The 20,011-nt window shown below is 44.0% G+C and overlaps 1 protein-coding gene across 9 annotated transcripts in view; it reads right to left on the bottom strand.

Moving 5' to 3' along the window:
• Window positions 1-20,011, bottom strand: part of LOC143989233 (uncharacterized) — a 68,915-nt gene continuing 48,904 nt past the window's right edge. For 6 of the 9 annotated variants that reach the window (XM_077489293.1, XM_077489294.1, XM_077489298.1 and 3 more), the window contains 6 exons: window positions 19,443-19,619; window positions 19,092-19,253; window positions 15,337-15,483; window positions 13,136-13,312; window positions 731-811; window positions 1-133 (listed from right to left, as the gene is read on the bottom strand). In XM_077489293.1, coding sequence (XP_077345419.1) covers window positions 759-811; window positions 13,136-13,312; window positions 15,337-15,483; window positions 19,092-19,253; window positions 19,443-19,619 — 716 coding nt within the window. In that variant the 3' untranslated portion in view covers window positions 1-133; window positions 731-758. The remainder of the gene's footprint in view (window positions 134-730; window positions 812-13,135; window positions 13,313-15,336; window positions 15,484-19,091; window positions 19,254-19,442; window positions 19,620-20,011) is intronic. The other 3 variants (XM_077489300.1, XM_077489301.1, XM_077489297.1) reach the window with 2 other exon arrangements.

Raw genomic sequence — 20,011 nt, 5'->3', positions numbered from 1 at the left:
TAAGGTCAATTTGTATTTTATTAATTCTCTTAATAATTAACAGAGCACTATCTGAGGATGTATTTGGAGGCGATTAGTCATAAAATTGATCTGATCAGACTGGGTTCAACCATCCATAGGCTTCTGGTGGGAGCTGCAAGAAAGAGAAAAATCATTACGGTAATATACCCAGAGTTTTGTATAGTAACTTATAAGTTATTAGTTATCATAGATATGTTGATAAAAAGACATCTGTTCATGTTCAAACCAAATACAAAAATAAATAAGTGAAAACCCTACACTCTCAGATCCTTTAATGGCCCATAAAATCTTTTGCGTTGAGATACCATAAATAATATGCATTACTGTACCGTGGTGCCATTAATTGTGAATAGTTCCCCAGCTTATTATGGCAATGGTGCATTATTATAAAAAGAAAAAGTGATATGGTTTTTATTTATTTGATTTAGGGTACATTGGCAGCCCATTATTTTCAATGGCCTGCCTTAATGCAATGATGCACATAATGTTCAATCTAAAGTGTGTAAACTCACTAAAAAGTAGTAAATGTGCCCTTAACTTGCAGTTTTCCAGAGGAAGGCAAAGCATTGTCTTAATTGCTTCAATAGGGAAAGCACTCACTGGATCAACAACCTTACTATAAATATCATTAGCCAGTTATATTTTGTGTATTTGGCAATCTACAGAAATGTCTAAATATAGCTCCTCTAGAAACATTTTGTACACTTACTGTAAAGAAGCCTTTCCATATGCGGAGGTTAACCTTTTTTTCTCAAGGCGCAAAGAGTGTACTTTTGTCCTTTACAACGACCTTAATGTGAACATATTAAAACCAAGTTTACTATATGAATGATTTATATACATATACATAGTAATCATATCCCCCCTAATCAACTCTTCTCAAAGGGGAATACATTCAGTTCAGCTAATCTTTCCTCATATCCAAAGTCCTCCATGCCCATTATTCTTGTATTTGCTCTTCTCTGCACTTTCTCCAGTTTCCCAAAATCCTTTTTCGAGAGCTAGGGTCTGCATAGTCCAGATGAGGTCATACTAATTCTTTGTATAGAGGAAGATTGTGTGTCTTTCCATAATGCATATAACATGATGGCCACCAGATAATGTTCATATCAGGAAATAATTATATCACCTCTATAGACATCACATTGCCAACAATCTTTGGTTTACCTGTAAAATCCTTTTATTCGAGTACATCACGGGACACAGAGCTGCATAGTAATAACTATGTGGGTTATAGGTCTACCTTCAGGTGATGGAAACTGGTACACCCAAGACAGGAAGTCCCCTCCCCTATATAATCCCTCCCATACCGGGAGTACCTCAGTTTTTGTAGAAAAGCAATAAGTATCCCAAGAAGAGGGGCAAGAGCTCTGTGTCCTGTGATGTACTCAAAGAAAAAGGATTTTACATGTAAGCTGTTATAAAAATCCTATTTTCTTTTTCGTACATCACGGGACACAGCGCTGTATAGTAATAACTATGTGGGATGTCCCAAAGCAATGCCAAACGAGGGGAGGGAGACACCAAAAATAAAGTAGGCCGCCATCAGACGTGGGGACCTATACTGCAGCCTGCAGCACACTGTGCCTAAAGGCGATATCCTCATGTCTCTTTACATCCAACTGATAGAATTTAGTGAATGTATGTACCGAAGACCAGGTTGCGGCTTTGCAGACTTGAGCCATGGAGGCTTAGTGATGCACTGCCCAAGAAGCACTAACTGCTCTGGTAGAGTGCTCTCTAATTTGAAAATGCAGAACTCTTCTTTTAAAACCATAAGCCTGAACAATAACTTGCCAAATCCACTTGGAAATAGTAGATTTCAATGCTGCCTGTCCCTTTCTGGGCCCTTCTGGCAGCACAAACAAAACATTCATCTTCTGGATCTGAGCACTAGCCTTCAGATAGACCTTAACTGCTCTCACTACATCAAAAGAATGTAATGACTTCTCTTCTGCAGAACTAGGTTCTGGAAAAAAAGACGGGAGAACCACATTTTGGTTCAAATGAAAACCTGACACCACTTTAGGCAGAAAGGTTGGATGAGGACGTAATACCACTTTATGCTTATGAACAATCAAATATGGTTCTTTACAAGAAAGAGTAACCAATTCTGATACCCTTCTATCAGAGGATATAGCCACAGGAAACACCAATTTCCTAGTCAAAAGGACTAAGGGAATATGGCCCAAAGGCTCAAAGGGGGCTGCTTTTGCAACGCCGACAGAACCAAGTTCAAGTCCCATGAAAACAACGGTGACTTAACTGGCTGATTGCTCCGAGTTACTCCCTGTATAAAGGCCCAAACAAAGAATGCATAGCCAGCAGGCTTTGGAATAATACTGACAAGGCTGAGACCTGACCTTTTGATGCTTAAGGCCAGCTTAATTTCCGCGCCCAATTGTAGAAAGGCAAGAATTCTACCTATGATATACCTATGATATACTTACAAGGATGCCAACCCTTTTGCACCAAGACACATATGCCCTCCAGACTCTATAATATATTACTCTGGAATCCGGCTTCCTTGCATTAATCAGGGTAGATATTACTGACCTAGAAAGCCCCTGATTCTTTAGAATGTGGGATTCAATAGCTAAACCGTTAAATGTAGAGTTTGTAAGGAAGGGTGGAATATTGGGCCCTGTGGGAGCAGGTCTGGATGAAGTGGAAGGGTCCATGGGTCCCCCACAGACATCCTTACGATTTATGCGTACCAGGACCTCCTGGGCCACGCTGGGGCGATAAGAATCACTGACTTCCCTGTGAAGAAGCTGTGGTAATAGCTGAATATGGGGGAATGCATAAATTAGTGAAAACTGATCCCAAGAAGTTACCAACGCATCCGTCCCATATGCGAGTGAGTCCCTTGTTCGTGACACAAAGTTGTTCACTTTTTTGTTGAAACTGGATGCCATCAGATCTATGTTCAGGGACCCCCATCTTTGACATATGATCAGGAAAATGTCGGGATGAAGAGACCACTCACCCGGAACCAATTACTGGTGACTTAAGAAGTCTGCCTGCCAATTCTCTATTCCTGGAATAAAAACCGCAGATATGCAAGGTACATGCTTCTCTGCCCAGGCCAGGACCTGGTTCACCTCCCTCTGGGCAGCGTGACTCCTGGTGAGTGCCACTTTAAGGCTGGCTCCACCCAGGAGTGATGACAAGGGTCAAGGGGTATAGTGGCCATCTTGGACACATGTAAGCAGCATAATAAGATGTACTGTCCTGAGATGCATGTTGCAGTGTACAGTGAGTACTGAAATAAACATCCATTGTTCCAGACCAGAGTCTTGTGTCTCTCACAACACAGAGGATATAACAGTGGTGACGAGGATGGGATTTACAAAGTGTCTATCAGTCTGAGAGAGAGACAAAGACATTGTGGATTGTTACCTGGATAAAAGCAATCACAGATCCCAGCAGGAAAATGTCATTGATCGGGACATTAAGTGAATTTGATGGAAAACAGACATCCTGGAGTTCCTGGGTGGAGAGACTGGAACAGTATTTCAGTGCAAATGGCATCCCAGGTGAAAGGCAAGTAGCAGTATTTCTGACAGTGGTCGGTGCTCAGACATATGACACTCTCAGGGATCTTCTTTTTCCTGTAAAACCAGCAACTAAGACATTGGCAGAGCTCCTGACACTGTTAGAGGGTCACTTCCAGCCTAAACCACTAGAGATTGCAGAAAGATTTCGTTTTTATCAGAGGCAGCAGCAGCCAGGTGAAGAAATTAAAGCTTATGTGCTCGCCCTTCGCAGACTAGTCTCTACTTGTTCTTTTGGGGAGTACCTACCTACTGCACTGAGAGATAAGTTTGTCATGGGACTGAATTGTGACTCTAGCCAAAAGAGACTGTTAAGAGAGAAAGACCTTACCCTTGCAAAGGCAATTGAGATAGCTTCAATGATGGAAATGGCTGTGAAAGATACAGAGGAATTGAACCCCCAGGGCAGAAGAGAAGAGGTGAAACAGGAAGTTTTCAGAACAGCAGTCAAGCCCACAGTTGCAAACTGGAAATACAGACCTCCACCAAGCCGGGAGTCAGCTTGCTACCGTTGTGGGAATACAGACCATGATCACAAAGTCTGCAGGTTTAAGGATCAGACCTGTCATAATTGTGGTAAAACAGGCCATCTGAAACGAGTTTGCCGAAGCAAGAAGGTGCGAGATAAACAACCTCTGAACCCCAAGACAAAGACATATATGGTAGGAAGATATACATCATCATCTGAGTCAGAGGATGAGGAAGTGCTCCACAGATTAGACATACATCATATGCATTCAGCACCCTCTGCAATGACTGTAGAGGTAACCATTGAGGGAAAGAAACTAAAGATGGATGTAGACACAGGAGCAGCAGTTTCAGTTATCACTCAGAAACAATGGAGACAACTTCAGACCCGAACAACTGTCCGCCCAACGCCAATCAAACTGCAGACATACTCAAAGCAGATACTCCACCCACTGGGTTATGCAAAAGTGCAGGTATTGTACAAGGGTCAGACAAAGAGACTGCCATTATATATACTAGAAAATGGGGGACCCCCTCTCTTTGGGAGAGACTGGATTGCTCACTTTGGTATGCCAGACATCGCCATAAATCCCTGTAACACTGTTACAATTCCATTAGGAGATAATGAGGGATGGGTGGAGTCCCTGAAGCAGCGGTTCCCAAAGATCTTTGATGACCAGTTGGGGAAAATAAAGCATGACTGTGTGAGACTCAAGCTGAAACCCAACGCCCAGCCTAAGTTCTTCAAAGCTCGCACAGTACCTTTCGCACTCCGAGCAGGAGTGGAAGCAGAACTAAGTCGGCTGGAGGAACAAGGTGTCATCTCAAAGGTAGAGCACAGCGAGTGGGCATCACCTGTTGTACCAGTGAAGAAAGCGAATGGGGACTTGCGCATTTGTGGCGATTTCCGCATGGCACTGAACTCCCAACTGGAAATAGACCAGTATCCTCTACCCAGAGTAGATGACATTTTTGCCTCTCTTGCAGGGGGTCAAAAGTTCACCAAGCTTGATCTCAAACAAGCATATTTACAGTTTGAGGTCCATCCTTCTTCCTGCAAGTTTCTGACCATCAACACCCACAAGGGACTGTATGAGTACAATCGTATGGTGTTTGGTGTAGCCTCTGCCCCAGCCATTTGGCAACGGAAGATGGATGAGATTTTAGCAGACATTCCTTTCGCTCAGTGCCTGTTAGATGACATGCTCATCACGGGACGGACGGACCAGGAACACAAGCGAAACGTGGAGCTTGTGTTGGAAAGACTCCAAGAGCAGGGTCTGAAAGTGAACTTAGCAAAATGCCAATTCATGGTGCCTAAATTGGAGTTTTGTGGCCACCTTGTGGATGCAGACGGTATACACACCACAGAAGCCAAGGTTGATGCCTTAGTCAAAGCTCCTGCCCCAACCAATGTCCAGCAGCTGCGATCATACCTTGGCTTGCTGAACTATTACCACAAATTTCTGCCAGATCTGGCACACACCTTGTTTCCGTTGAACAAGCTTTTGGAGAAACACTCCAGATGGGACTGGTCGGCAGCATGCCAACACGCTTTTGAAGTCTCTAAGCGGAAGCTGTTGGCGTCACGCATGCTTGTTCACTATGACCTCCAGAAGCCTCTGACCTTGGCTTGTGATGCCTCGCCCTATGGTCTGGGGGCTGTACTGTCTCACATCTTACCAGATGGGTCAGAAAAACCAGTGGCATTTGCCTCCAGGTCTTTGACAAAAGCAGAAAGCAATTACTCACACATTGACAAAGAGGCTCTTGCGCTGATATTGTCAGTACTAGAATCCCTTTAGGACCCAGCACAACTCACCTGACACAGCCTGTGTCTGGGAAACAACAGTGATTGGCCAGCTCACGTTTAAATCACCTGTATCAGCATTCAGTCAGTGCTCGTGTTAGAGTTCACTTGTGTTTGATCCAGCTGATATTTGCTCTGTGACTTTCGTGTTTGACCCGGCTTGTTTGACCCTCCTTACTTGCTTCTGATTCTGTACCGTTTGGATTCTGATCTACCTGTGTATGACCCAGCTTGCCTAGACTACGCTTTGCCTGATTCTACTAGTACCCTCATCTGCAGCAGTGAACTACAAGGTCCAGCAATCATCTATCCTCACCTACAGCAGTGAACTACAAGGTCCAGCAATCATCTACCTTCGTCTGCAGCAGTGTACTACAAGTCCCAGCTGACCTGCTCTGCTTAGACCTGCTCATGGTATGTGCTTTGAACTCTTTGTATAATCAGCACACCTGAACTGTTACTTGTTATCTGCACCTAGCCTGACTGATATGGGCAATTAAGAAGTTTCATCTTTACCTGTATGGTAGGGAATTCACCATACTGACAGACCATAAACCACTCCTTCAGATCTTTAGCCCTGACAAAGGCATCTCTCAGACTACTGCGGCCCGCCTCCAACGCTATGCCCTGTTCTTGGGAGCGTACAGTTATAAAATCCAGTATCGCGGTCATGATGCCAATGCTAATGCGGACGCAATGTCCTGACTGACAGGGAGGTCAATGGACTCCTCTCCACCAGTCAAGAGTTGTGGTTACACCAGCCTGTCCTTCTTGTCTTCTGGGGAGATAGCAGCCCATACAGCCAAGGATACCTTACTGAAGACAATACTCTCCTGGGTACGGTCCAGTTGGCCTGCAACCGTCACACAGGATTATGAACCTTATTTCCGTAGGCGTAAGGAATTAACTGTGGCTGGTAACTGTGTTTTATGGGGAGACCGAGTGATCATTCCACAGACCCTCCGGAGACATATTCTGGACTTGCTACATACTGGTCATCCCGGGGGCACACGTATGAAAGAAAAGGCCTGAGGCTATGTGTGGTGGCCAAACTTAGACTCAGATATCACAACATATGTGAATGCTTGTGCTGGATGTGTACAAACTGCAAGAGACCCTCCTCGAGGGTGCGTCCAGCCCTGGACTTGGCCCACGGTTCCTTGGTTTCACCTACACTTGGACTTTGCAGGTCCGATCAGAGGACACACCTTCTTGATCATAGTGGACGCCCATTCAAAGTGGCCTGAGGTAATTCCTGTTACTCAGCCAACAATTAAGGCAACAGTTTCCATACTGTTACATCTCGCTGCCACATTTGGATACCCCAGAGAAATCGTCACAGACAATGGTGCACAATTCACCAGTCAGGAGTTTCAGCGTTTCTTGACTGCCCACAACATCAAGCACAAGTTGACCGCACCTTACCACCCAGCTACAAATGGTCAAGCAGAGCGGTTTGTGCAGACTTTTAAACGCTATTTCAAAGCTACAGTGGCTACAAGTAAACAACAGTCCCTGTCACCCCAGCAGATGGACTCCTTCCTTTCTGCTTACAGAAACACACCGAATGCAACCACTGGGAAAACCCCAGCAGAACTCCTTCTGGGTCGGCAGCCATGGACTGTTTTGGACATGCTCCGCCCTCAAACAGTCCAGGAACATGTACTGCAGTCCCACGACAAGATGGTCAAACACCATGAGATCCCCCGATTCACAGCCCAACAAAAGGTATGGGCCAGATCTTATGGGACTTCCAACACCCGTTGGCTTCCTGCTGTCATTGCAGAGACTTTGGGACCCAAGATGTATAGGGTCTGCCTGGAAGATGGTTCCATTTGCAGAAGGCATGCGGACCAACTGCGTCCTCGTTTTCAACTGCATGAATCCCTGACGCCGGCTGAACCACCAGTGTTGCAAGGAACTGCTCCCAGCGGATCAGAATGCACGGGAACTGATGATTGGGCAGACTCTGAACTTTTGAACTCGGCTCCAACAGAGCCCTCCAGCCCTGGTCCGGAGGTTGGTTCACCCACTGAACTGGGGGATCCCTTCTTGGCACTGCCAGTGCCCATTCCGGCTGACCCTGTTTCCTCCGATCCCGAGTCGATGGGTGCCCGCCCTCAACGACACTGTCGCCCTCCTGACCGGTTTCAGCTTCAAGACCGGTTACGAGACTTTCGCTGGGGCCACCGAAAGTGATCCAATGACATTGTATCGCCGCACCTGTCCCTGGAATCTTGCTCTCACATCTGGATGCAGGAAAAGTCCTGTGAATCTCCTGTGTTTGGAGGACTGTTATTGGACAGTTATTAGTTAATGTTTTGTGCCTTTTCTCGTTTTGTTGTTTTTTTTTTTTTTTTTTTTTAGGGATGGATGGAAGGTGTTATACCTGCAGGGTTCCACATGTACTGCCACTTTAAGGCTGGCTCCACCCATGAGTGATGACAAGGGTCAAGGGGTATAGTGGCCATCTTGGACATATGTAAGCAGCATATTAAGATGTACTGTCCTGAGATGCTGTCTTGTGTCTCTCACAACACAGAGGATATAACAGATATAGGCCACTGCAGTGGCATTGTTGGATTGAATCCTGTAACTCGAGCATCCAGGCCCTCAGGGCCAGGTGAGTCAACCAAATTTCCAGGATGTTGATGGGCAAGGTCTTCTCGAGTACGGACCACCTTCCCTAAACAGTCATCCTTCCCAGGACTTCTCCCCAACCAAAAATGCTGGCGTCTGTTGTCACCACCTTCCAGGTGACTGGAATGAAAGATTTCCCCTTCTGCAGATTTCTGGGCATCAACCATCAAGAGAGGCTTTGACGCACCCTCGGGGACAGACACATCAGAAAGTCCAGAGCTTGAACCTTCTTGTTCCAGGCAGACAGGATATTGTTTTGCAACAGTCTTGAATGAAATTGGGCATATGATATGGCTTTGAATGAAGCCACAATCTTCCCTAACAACCTCATACAAAGGCGAATAGAGGAATCCCTTTTCACCTTGACCACCTGGATCTGTCCTCTTATAGAAGCAACTTTTGCCTGGGGCAAAAATGCCTTCCTCTGGTCTGTATCTATGACCAGACCCAAGTACTCCAGCCTTTTTACTGGACATAGGGCCGACTTCTCCAGATTGAGAATCCAACCCAAGGATTCCAGATACCTGACTGTGCTGAGTACAGCCTGGTTCAGGTAGGCTACTGACTGATCCACCAGTAGTAGATCGTCCAAGTATGCCATTATTGTTACACCCTGAGCTCTTAGTCTGGCCAGAAGCGTGCCAGAACTTTTGTAAAGACCCAGGGTGCAGTAGCCAGACCCAAGGGCAAGGCTACAAACTGATATTGGTGCTGCTCCACTTCGAACCGTAAGAGTTTCTGATGAGCGGGGAAAATAGGCACATGCAGATATGCTTCTTTGATGACTATTGACGCTAGCAGTTCTCCTGATTCAGACCCTTGAGATCTAGAATGGGCCTGACATCTCCGTTTGGCTTTGGAACTGTGAAGAGATTTGAATAAAACCCCAAGCCATGCACCTCTGTGGGAACCTTTATGATTACCCCTTGGGACAATAACCAGTGCCAGAAACACAGTTTGTCTCTTTATCTTTGGGAACGCTTGATCTCAGAAAACAAAGAGGTGGAAATTCTCACAACTCCAGTTTGTAACCTAAAAGATACAGTAGTGATGACCCATCTGTCCTGGATTTCCTCCTGCCAGGTTCCTGAGAATTACCGAAGCCTTCCCCCCTTTGATCGAGCGGAGGTGCCCCTTCGTAAGGAGGCTTTGGGGCTCTGCTTAGTCAGTTTTCACCCCCAGGGCTTTTTGTGTCCCTGGGCTTGACCTTGAGCTCTTCCTCTAGAACCTGACAGTGGAGGCTGTCGAGACTGCCTAGAGCAGGGATGGCAAACCTTGGCATCCCAGATGTTTTGGAACTACATTTCCCATGATGCTCCCCTACACTGCAGAGTGCATAAGCATCATGGGAAATGTAGTTCCAAAACATCTGGGGTGCCAAGGTTCGGCATCCCTGGCCTAGAGGCTGATGTCCCTGCCACTGGAGAGGAAGACCGTTTAAAGTGGTGCCTACTCCTTCTTTTATCTGGTAAAAGAGTACTCTTCCCATTAGAATTTTTTTGCATATATTTGTCCAAATCATCCCCGAACAACTGTTCCCAGTGAAACGGAAACCCAGCCAAGAGATTTTTACAAGGTGCCTCGGCTGACCATTTTTTCAACCACAGGACTACTATGCATATGTACCAACAGGAGCAAAAGGTGTGAGGCCTGATGAATAGAATCCTTAATAGCGTCAACTGAAAAACATAATGCCCTTGGTAGCTCGGCTAAGTCCCGCACTTGCTGAGCAGGGATAACCTTGAGAACCTGCTTCATCTGGTCCTTCAGGGATTGACAAATGCCTATTGCTGCTACCGCAGGCTGAGCTATAGCACCTGCCAAGGAAAAAGAGGTCTTTAATAAAGATTCCAACCTCTTATCCGTTGGATCCTTGAACATCTGTACATTGTCCACCGGACAAGTTAGACTCTTATTCACACAGGAGATAGCAGCGTCAATTGCTGGCACACTCCACTTTTTGATGAATTTTTCCTTCATGGGATAAAGTTCAGAGAACTTTTTAGGAGGAAGAAAATGCTTATCCGGATGATCCAAATCCTTACAGATAAGCTCTTCCAACAAAGGATGGGCAAGAAAGGAGTACATAGTTTGAGGAGCCTTCAAAAAACCTAAGGAAGTGACAGACCTCCCAGCTGGCTCTATTAAGGACAATTTAAATGCAGAACTAACCATTTCAGTAAGGGATTGCACCATCAATTTCTCAGACTGTGAGGCTGAAAAGGGTTCTTCTACCGTTGACTCCTCAGAAGAGGAGACATCAGAATATCCCTCTCCCAGGTCCCCTGAGGGTAATTCAACTTCCTCTAGCCACTGCTGCTCTCCTGCTAGAGAGCCAGAGGGGGGAGGGGGAGATCTGCCGAGCTTCTTTCCCGTCTGGGAAGGAGATGCGATTAATTCCATCAACCTCTCCTCCAACCCTCCAAGGATTGAAGCAAAAACTTCTTCAGTAACATAAACAGGGGCAGGTGGGACGGGGGCGGTTGCAGCACCTGACACCCCCGATGGCTCACCCTGGGCAACCACATCTGATTTATCAGGGGAGGATGGTACTGTGGAGGCATGACCAGGATCCTCAGAGCCTGATGGTGATACCTTTGGAGGCTTCTTTGGAAGCTTAGTCCCGAACTCTTGGAAGGCATAGTCCTAAGCACAAACGCAGAGGTACTTACACAAAACACGCATCTACTACTGAGCTCTAGTCCTGCAAAAAAAAAGCTGCTATTAAAGTTCAACCTGATGCTGAACAAGATGGGAATGCCTGCATACTCCAGCTTACACGTCTGTCCCAGCGCTGCTGTGTACCTCCATCAGCCAGACTGTTCTGAAAACAGAGGCCTTTAAGGGGTAGGGCCGCCCTGCGCCTGGGCCGAGCCAAGCAACGTGGACGTTGAGGCACGTATCGGCCACTGCACTACGCTACGCCCCCTTGTCTCCCCTTCCTGGAACGCCTGCTTATTTAAAACAGCAATCCTGCACCCCATGTGTGTGCTGGTGCCACTGTGGGATATGGCGTGGGGGAAGAGGGAAGGAGGAGGGAGCGAAAAACGAGAGCCGCAAATCACTCAAGGAGCGCAAGCAACAGAGGAACATGCATGCCACTACTGTAGGGCAGCCACGGGTGGCCTTAAGAGCAAGTTTCCATTACTATGGGGACCCCCAACAACTCTCCTCTCACTACCACCAGTGGCTGCGATTATCCTGGCTAACAAGGGAGCTGCAGACGAATTCTCCCAGCACACAGAGTGAATACAGAGGAGACATGTGGAATCAGGTATATTTACACCCTCTAGTGGTAACTTACAGGCATGACAACATCAGATCAAAGAAAGTTTCCTAAGTGAACTAAGTTATTTTAGGAACCTTCGCTTACCTCTCCCGCTGTAGGATTTTATTGAAAATCAGACAGACCCAATCTTCACCCATCACGGGGGGCCATGTCAACAGACCTTCAAGGACCGCTTTCTTAGACAGGGTTTCCACTCCTCTGGACCTGTACCACATTCTGCCAGAAAAAACCTTTGGTATGTGGTACATAACCAAAGTACCGGGAACCAGGATCCAGCCCTCCTAAGAGAGGCATTACAGGCAAAACCTTGTTCTTCTTTACCAAGGCCTGGGTACCATCCACTTTGGCCTCAATGGCACTTTGGATGGATCCAGTTGCATAGCTTGCTTGATCCAGAAGGATCTTTCCAGCGGAGTTCTTCTTAACACATCCTTAACTGTGACCAACACCTTAGACATTGGTGAAAAAACGGTACTCCCAGTATGGGAGGGGTTATATAGGAGAGGGGACTTCCTGTCTTGGGTGTGCCAGTGTCCATCAGCTGAAGGTAGGCCTATAACCCACATAGTTATTACTGTGCAGCTCTGTCCATGATATATACGAAAAATAAATTAATTCTTTGGAATGGATTTTACCAAACATTATTAGCTCAGGACATACACATTAATGTGTGGCTAAAACAATCTTTCCGTCTCATGAATAGATCTTTGATAACTGACTCACCAGTCCCCTGTCTTAAGTTAATGGCTTATCCGAACTTGATCATCTCTTCTGCCAATCAATTTTGCTACTGAATTGGATGTCTCTGAAAGCTATGCAAGACCCCCATGAGGACCAAAGGCGGCTGGAAGTCTCTTTCCCATACAAAGATGGTGTGCTTCCCTATCTTTGTGGGCTGTAGTATCCGCTAACATCCTGTCTGTGAGAGAACCAGTGACCCGATGGGTACATTATCTGCACTGATGCACAAAAAAAAAAGAATTAATTAAAGGACATGCTGATCATGTAAGGATTTGTTTCCACCGTAAGAGAAAACCTGACCTTTGTTGAATTTCCCATTGCTGCTTATGAATTGTCCTGTGCTGTTCCTCTCTCTCAGCACTAGCCTACCAGTCAAGTCTAAGCCTACAGAACAATTTATATTCTGTACAAGGCTAAGGATCAATCTATGACTATTTCCCCATAAGACAACTATCTTATCTTGGTAAGCAGTTCTGGTGAACATCACCAGAAATATATTTTAAACCCAAAGATGTCTCCTTGATATAGAGTCACATATGGATGGTGAGTCTATGACCATCCCCCAATCAGACAACTACTCTATCTATGTATGGCACATGACAGACCTACCTAAAGATGGCTCACACATGGGGTCTCGGCATTTGTTGACACACAATTCGTTGCAGCACTTCTGCTGACCTTCACAGTCCACATCATTTACACAAGCAGATGTGTTGACAGATTTGCATGTGTTCTGCATGATGGTGCCAGGCAGCCCCCCATGAGGACACTGCCCACTTTTTTGAACTGGAAAACACAGAAACATATTTGTGACATGAATTCATTTATTGGATCACTTAAAGAGGAAGTAAACCCTGATGAGTTTACTTCCTCTTTGATTCCCTGCAAAGGTAAAGCTTAATGGACTACTATGCATCACATAGTAGTCCATTATGTGTCACTTACCTGACACAGGAGCCAGCGAAGTCACCGCTGTCCCCTGTAGTCTGGCGCATCCATCTTCTCGTGAGTCTCCTGCTCCGCCGCCTGTCATTCGGAGAAGCCGCGATGACGTCACTCCTGCGCATTCGCATGGGAGCCGCCACTTGCGGCATATCGCCGTTGACCGCGGCGCGCTCAGTGCGCCTGCGCGCCGCTGTTTTTCGGCAAATATCTCCTAAACCGTGTAGGTTTAGGAGATATTTATTGGACCTACGGGTAAGCCTTAATCTAGGCTTACCTGTAGGTCAAAGTTGGTTGTAAGGGTTTACAACCACTTTAACTCTAGCTTAGTAATTTAGAAAATTTAGAAAAAACCCAAAATCTCTTTTTGATGCAGAGTCACATTCTATGGGGCAGTCTACAAATCACCTCATAAGACATCCATCTTATCTCTGTATGGCAGATGGCAGACCTGTCTAAGGTTTGCTCACCCACAGGGTCCCAACATTGGTCTTCATTCACAAAGCGGTATCCTAAGATACCGCAAGGAGTCTTTCAAACTGTTTTTGGGCATTCACTAAAAAACGCAACTAAAATACTGCATGAGTTATTTTATGAAGTCATGTATTTTAGGAGTGAAAGTCTGCAGTAATTTACTGTTATTCTTAACACAGGCTGTAAGTAACTGGTTGCTAAGGTAACTGTCATGGTGGCTGCTCCATCCTTAACAACCGATGAGTCATCAGCTGTCAGCAGAGTTTCCTGCTGACAGCTGAATGTAAAAAACAAATGCCGGAAATGACAAGTTAAGAAAAAAAACATGGCGACTTCAGGTCTGGTATGCATTTTGAGGGGAACCCCCAAAATTTAGAAAAAAACGATCTGGGGTCTACCCAAAATCCATACCAGACCCTTATCCAGATATGAGGCCTGGCAGGTCAGGAAATCAGGAGGGGGAGTTAGGGCCCCCCTCCTGAACCATACCAGGCCATGTGCTCTTAACATGGGGGGCTTTGAGGGGGGGCTCTGTCCCCCTCCAAAGCACTATGTCCCCATGTTGATGGGGACAAGGGCCTCTTCCCCATAAATCTGGCTGGTGGTTGTGGGGGTCTGATAGCAGGGGGCTTATTGGAATCTGGAGGCCCTCTTTAACCTTTAACAAGGGGGCCCCCATATCCCCCCCCCCCCAAGTGAATGAACATGAGGTACAGAGTATGCCTACTCAGTCACTAAAAAAAAGGTAGTGTAAACAAAAGACAGTAGGCAGTTTTTGACAAATCCTTAATTAAAAGTTTTTTTTTAAATGTCCCTACTTTAAAACCATCAAATTGAGCCAACATGTTTCAGAGAACTTCTTGTTCAGGGCTTACAAAATTATTTGTGACTATAACCAAACTGTATTCACTAGAAGGCCAGATATAAGGTTGTATTTTGGGTAAATAATAGGTAGAAATGAACCACAACAGACAAGGAGAGTGATTTGGGGAGCCCTGTGACACCAGAACAAGAAATGGTGGGTACGGTAAGGCACAGACAGCGATAAAACATTTTCAGAAGTTACCAAACTACTCAAAATGTGCGTGTCCCCACTGGAGAGATTTGTCCTGACATAAAGTGAGGAGACTGAGACAGCAATATACTGTAAGCCTAATGAGAGATAACCCTTTCCCACTCTACCCAAAATGAAATAAAGGGTTTGGCTGGATGGAGGACAGGATGTTAATCACATATAATGATGACCACCAAAGGAAGAACTTACTGTAAATACGCAACAGCAAGCAAATAGGCAATTCTTTCTGCAAAACAAGCATGATGGAAGATGTATTCTCCCTGGAAATTGTCTGGCTGTATTGTAGTTGTTTCTCTATGTTTAGATTGTGCTGACTCACATTTTTCAGGGGCTACACACGCATATTCACACAAGCGGACACAACATTTCTGGTGTCCGGGGCATTGATGGTCTTTGGTACAGATGCCGTCGAGTCGTGGAGCTTTAAAACATCTTTCAGGTGGCACTGGACAGGTTCCAGGTTTATCTAAAATAGAGGAAACCTTGTGTCAGTTTCTGATATCTCTATATAAATAATGAATATCATCTGAATGGTGTCCATAGAATTGGACAGTAGAACCCAGTACAGATGGGAGAATGGTGGTCCCTGTGTGAGTTTCTTTGCCACCAAAAACAATTGTATAGATGTGCCCCACCTTTACCTTCTGACCTCTTACTTTGATCTAAAGACTTAGATAAATAAATAATGAATATCATCTGAATGATGTCCCTAGAAGGGGACATTGAAACCCAGTACAGACCATGTGGAGCCTGGTGGTCCCGTGTGAGGTTTTTGTACAGATGTGCCTCAAACTATACACTCTGACTTCTTACTTTGAGCTAAACACTAATGCCGCGTACACACGATCGGAAATACAGGCAGCAAAAGACCGATGAGAGCTTTCATCAGAAAATGCGACCATGTGTATGCTCCATCAGACTTTTGCTGGCTGAATTTCGGCCAGCAAAAGATTGAGAGCATGTTCTCAATTTTTCAGACAGAAAAAGTTTCGGATCGGAAATTCTGATCGTCTGTGGCAATTCTGACGTGCAAAATTCCGATGCATGCTCGGAAACAATTCGACGCATGCTCGGAAGCATTGAACATCATTTTTTTCGTGGCTCGTCATAGTGTTGTACACCACCGCGTTCTTGACGAGAATTCCAATCGTGTGTACGCGGCATTAGATTAAAGTTGGCCATGCACAGAGTGAATTTTAGCAGACTCCTTAAGAACTAGACATGTGCATTACATTTCGTTCCGAATCGAAATTCGGACGAATTTTCATTATTCAGACATTCAGATGCATCCGAATTACCGAATTACAATGCTAACGAATTCCACCGAATTCGGACGAAATTAGAAAAATGACATTTTGTGACCTGATTTTGGGGCCATGTATCTCAGGGCCACTTATAGCTAGAAACCCCAAATTAGGTATGCAAACACAGTAGACATAGCACTACAACATCTCCAAATTCGGGGTTTCTAGCACCAAGTGACTCGAGAAACGTGGCCCCAAATTTGGGTCACAAAATATCAAGCACTTTTCTGCAGCAGAGAATTAAATTTTGCAACCTGAATTTGGGGCCACATATCTTGGGGTCCCTTATAGCTAGAAACACCAAATTTGGTATGTAAACACAATAGAACTAGCATTACAACATCTCCAAATGGGGTTTCTAGCACTAAGTGACCCTGAGATACATGGCCCTAAAATCGGGTCGCAAAATATTTTCGAATCCAGTTGAAATCGTTTCGAATGAGGTTGAAATAATTTCGAATCATGTTGAAATCATTTCAATTTGGTGATTTTGTAGTGCTAGTTTTACTGGGTTTGCATACCTAGCTACAAGTGGCCCCAAAGTCGGGTCGCAAAATGTCATTCTCTTCTGCAGAAAAGTACTTGACATATTGTCCATATCTGGGGTCACGGTGCTAGGAACCCCACAACTTGTGGCAGGTGACGTGGCAAGTGGAGAATCCACAACTTGGTCATGTGGCACTCGTGGCAGGTCATGTGGCACTCGTGGCCGGTCACGTGGCACTCGTGGCAGGTGTCATGGCAAGTGGACAATACACAACTTGTGGCAGGTGACGTGGTAAGTGGACAATGACATACAGCATATGTACATGCCTTGCGATCGACATCCGTGACTTTTTCAATCAGGCATGCTGACAACTTCATTGATGTGATAAATATAAATGAAATAAGATGTGTGTGTTTTTTTTTTGCACTGGTACACTGCAAGTATGAGAAGATGTATATAAGTAAGTAACTAACCATCTTCCAAAATTTCTAATTCAAATAGAAAAGATTAGAATATATATATAATTTAATAGAATACAATAGAAAGAATATACAACCATCTTCTGAAATTCAAATTTCAAATAGAATAAATTTGAATTTCGAATAGTATGAATTCAAATTTTTTAATTAATTAATTTTAAATTTCGATAGAAAAGATTATAATAAAATAGAAAATAGACTAGATAAACGATAGAACAGAACAGAATAGAATATATTATATTTTATTCTGTTCTGTTCTATTGTTTTTCTAGTCTATTCTTTTATATTCTATTAAAATCTTTTCTATTAAAATTTAAATCATTATATACTAAATTCGAATTTCGGAAGATGGTGGTTTTATAATATATATATATTTCTTTCCGACATTCGAATTTTGTATAGAATGAATTCGAATTTGAATAGAAAAGATTAGAATAGAAATAGAGAATAGACTAGAACAGAATAGAATATATTATATTTTATTCTATTCTGTTCTATTGTTTTTCTAGTCTATTCTTTTATATTCTATTAAAATCTTTTCTATTAAAGTCAAAATCATTATATACTGTGAGTTTCGGAAGATGGTTTTATATATATATAGATATATATATCTATATATATATCTATATATATATATATATATAGATATATATATAGATATATATATTATTATTTTCTATTCTATTAAATTATATATTTTTTCTATTCTGTTCTAATCTTTTTGGAAGATGGTTAGTTACTTATACTTACTTATATACATCTGTCACATCAACTTTTAATACTTGCAGTGTACCAGTGCAAAAAAAAACACACACATCTTATTTCATTTATATTTATGGTATCAATGAAGTTGTCAGCATGCTTGATTGAAGAAGTCACACATGTCGATCGCAAGGCAAGTGCATATGCTGTATGTCATTGTCCACTTGCCACAAGTTGTGTATTGTATTTGTCCACTTGCCACGTCACCTGCCACAAGTTGTGTATTGTCCACTTTCCAAAACACCTTCCATGAGTGCCACATGACCTGCCACGAGTGCCACATGACCGGCCACGAGTGCCACATGACCAAGTTGTGGATTGTCCACTTGCCACGTCACCTGCCACCAAGTGACCCAAGTGATATGGGCAATATGCCAAGTACTTTTCTGCAGCAGAGAATGACATTTTGCGACCCGATTTTGGGCTACATATCTCGGGGCCACTTATAGCTAGAAATGCCAAATTAGGTATGCAAACACAGTATACATCGCACTACAAAATCTCGAAATTTGGGGTTTCTAGCACCAAGTGACAGCGAGATACGTGGCCCCAAATTCGGGTCACAAAATGTCAAGCACTTTTCTGCAGCAGAGAATTACATTTTGCGACCCCACTTTGGGGCCACATATCTCAGCATACATGGCCCTAAAGTCGGGTCGCAAAATATTTTCGAATCCGGTTGAAATAGTTTTGAATTCGGTTAAAATAATTTCGAATCATGTTGAAATCATTTCGAATCTGGTAGAAATATTTTTGAATTTGGTTGAAATATTTTCGAATGTGACCGATTTTTCGAATTCGGTAGAAAACGAAACGAAATCCGAAAATGAATTTAACGATTATAACTAAACGAAATTAATTAATTAACGAATTAAAACGAAAAAAAAATTTTTTTTTCCTTTTGCACATGTCTATTAAGAACCAGCCAAAAACTTGAGCCATGGGTGTCCCTTTGGCACTGCCACAGCCCAACATCCCTCCATCTAACTGGTAGCATCTAATCACTGTATGGCACATGACAGGCTTACTATGGTTGGCTTACCCATGGGTTCCCGGCATTTGTTCACGCAAAACTCACTGCAGCACTTCTGGTGGCCTTCACAGTCCGCATCATTCACACAGGCAGTTGTGTTGACAGATTTACAAGCATACCGTATGATGGTACCAGGCAGCCCCACATGAGGACACTGCCCACTTTTTTCAACTGGAAAAAACAAACAAATATTTTGCCATTAATTAATTAATTGAGTCACATGACTCTAGCTGGAAATTTAGAAAAATATTTGAAACCCAAAAATATTCCTTAGTTATATTGTCACATAGGGGCAGTTAGTCTACTGCCATCTCCCATCAGAATACCTTATTATCTCTGTATGGCACATGGCAGACCTACCTACGGTTGGCTCACCCACAGGGTCCCGACATTTGTTGACGCACAACTCGCTGCAGCACTTTTGGTGACCTTTGCAGTCCACATCATTTACACATGCGGTTGTGTTGACAGATGGACATTTGAACAGCATAAAGGTACCAGGCGGCCCCACATGAGGGCACTGCCCACTTTTTTCAACTGGAAGAAACAGAAACATATTTTTGACAGGAATTCATTCATTCATTGGGCCACATAACTATAGCTTGCCAGTTTTCTTTTTCTTTTTAAGTCCTGTGGTGTTGTGAAAACTTAAAGTGGACCTTCAGTCATTTTTTCAACTTTCTATCTATTAAATCTTCTGCCCTTGTTGTTGTTTTAACTTTGGATAGTAAAACATTTTTTTCTGCCACTTATACAGCCCACTTCCTGTTTCCTGTCTGGTCATTAGCCTAGGCTTATAACATCATGCACAGCTGTCTCTCTAACTCTCATGAGAGTTTGCCAGGAAGGGAGTTGGGATGACTCATAAGAGGGCAAATTAAAGCTGCAGAGCTGGAGGTGTGCCTCTGTGTGTCTGTGTAAATCCAGGA

The sequence above is a fragment of the Lithobates pipiens genome, unplaced genomic scaffold, assembly GCF_037356315.1.
Source record: "Lithobates pipiens isolate NorthernLeopardFrog02 unplaced genomic scaffold, aLitPip1_a1.2 Scaffold_18, whole genome shotgun sequence".
NCBI classification, from domain to species: domain Eukaryota; kingdom Metazoa; phylum Chordata; class Amphibia; order Anura; family Ranidae; genus Lithobates; species Lithobates pipiens.
Note: the sequence above shows the minus strand (reverse complement) of the source record. Positions and strands in the feature narration are given on the sequence as shown.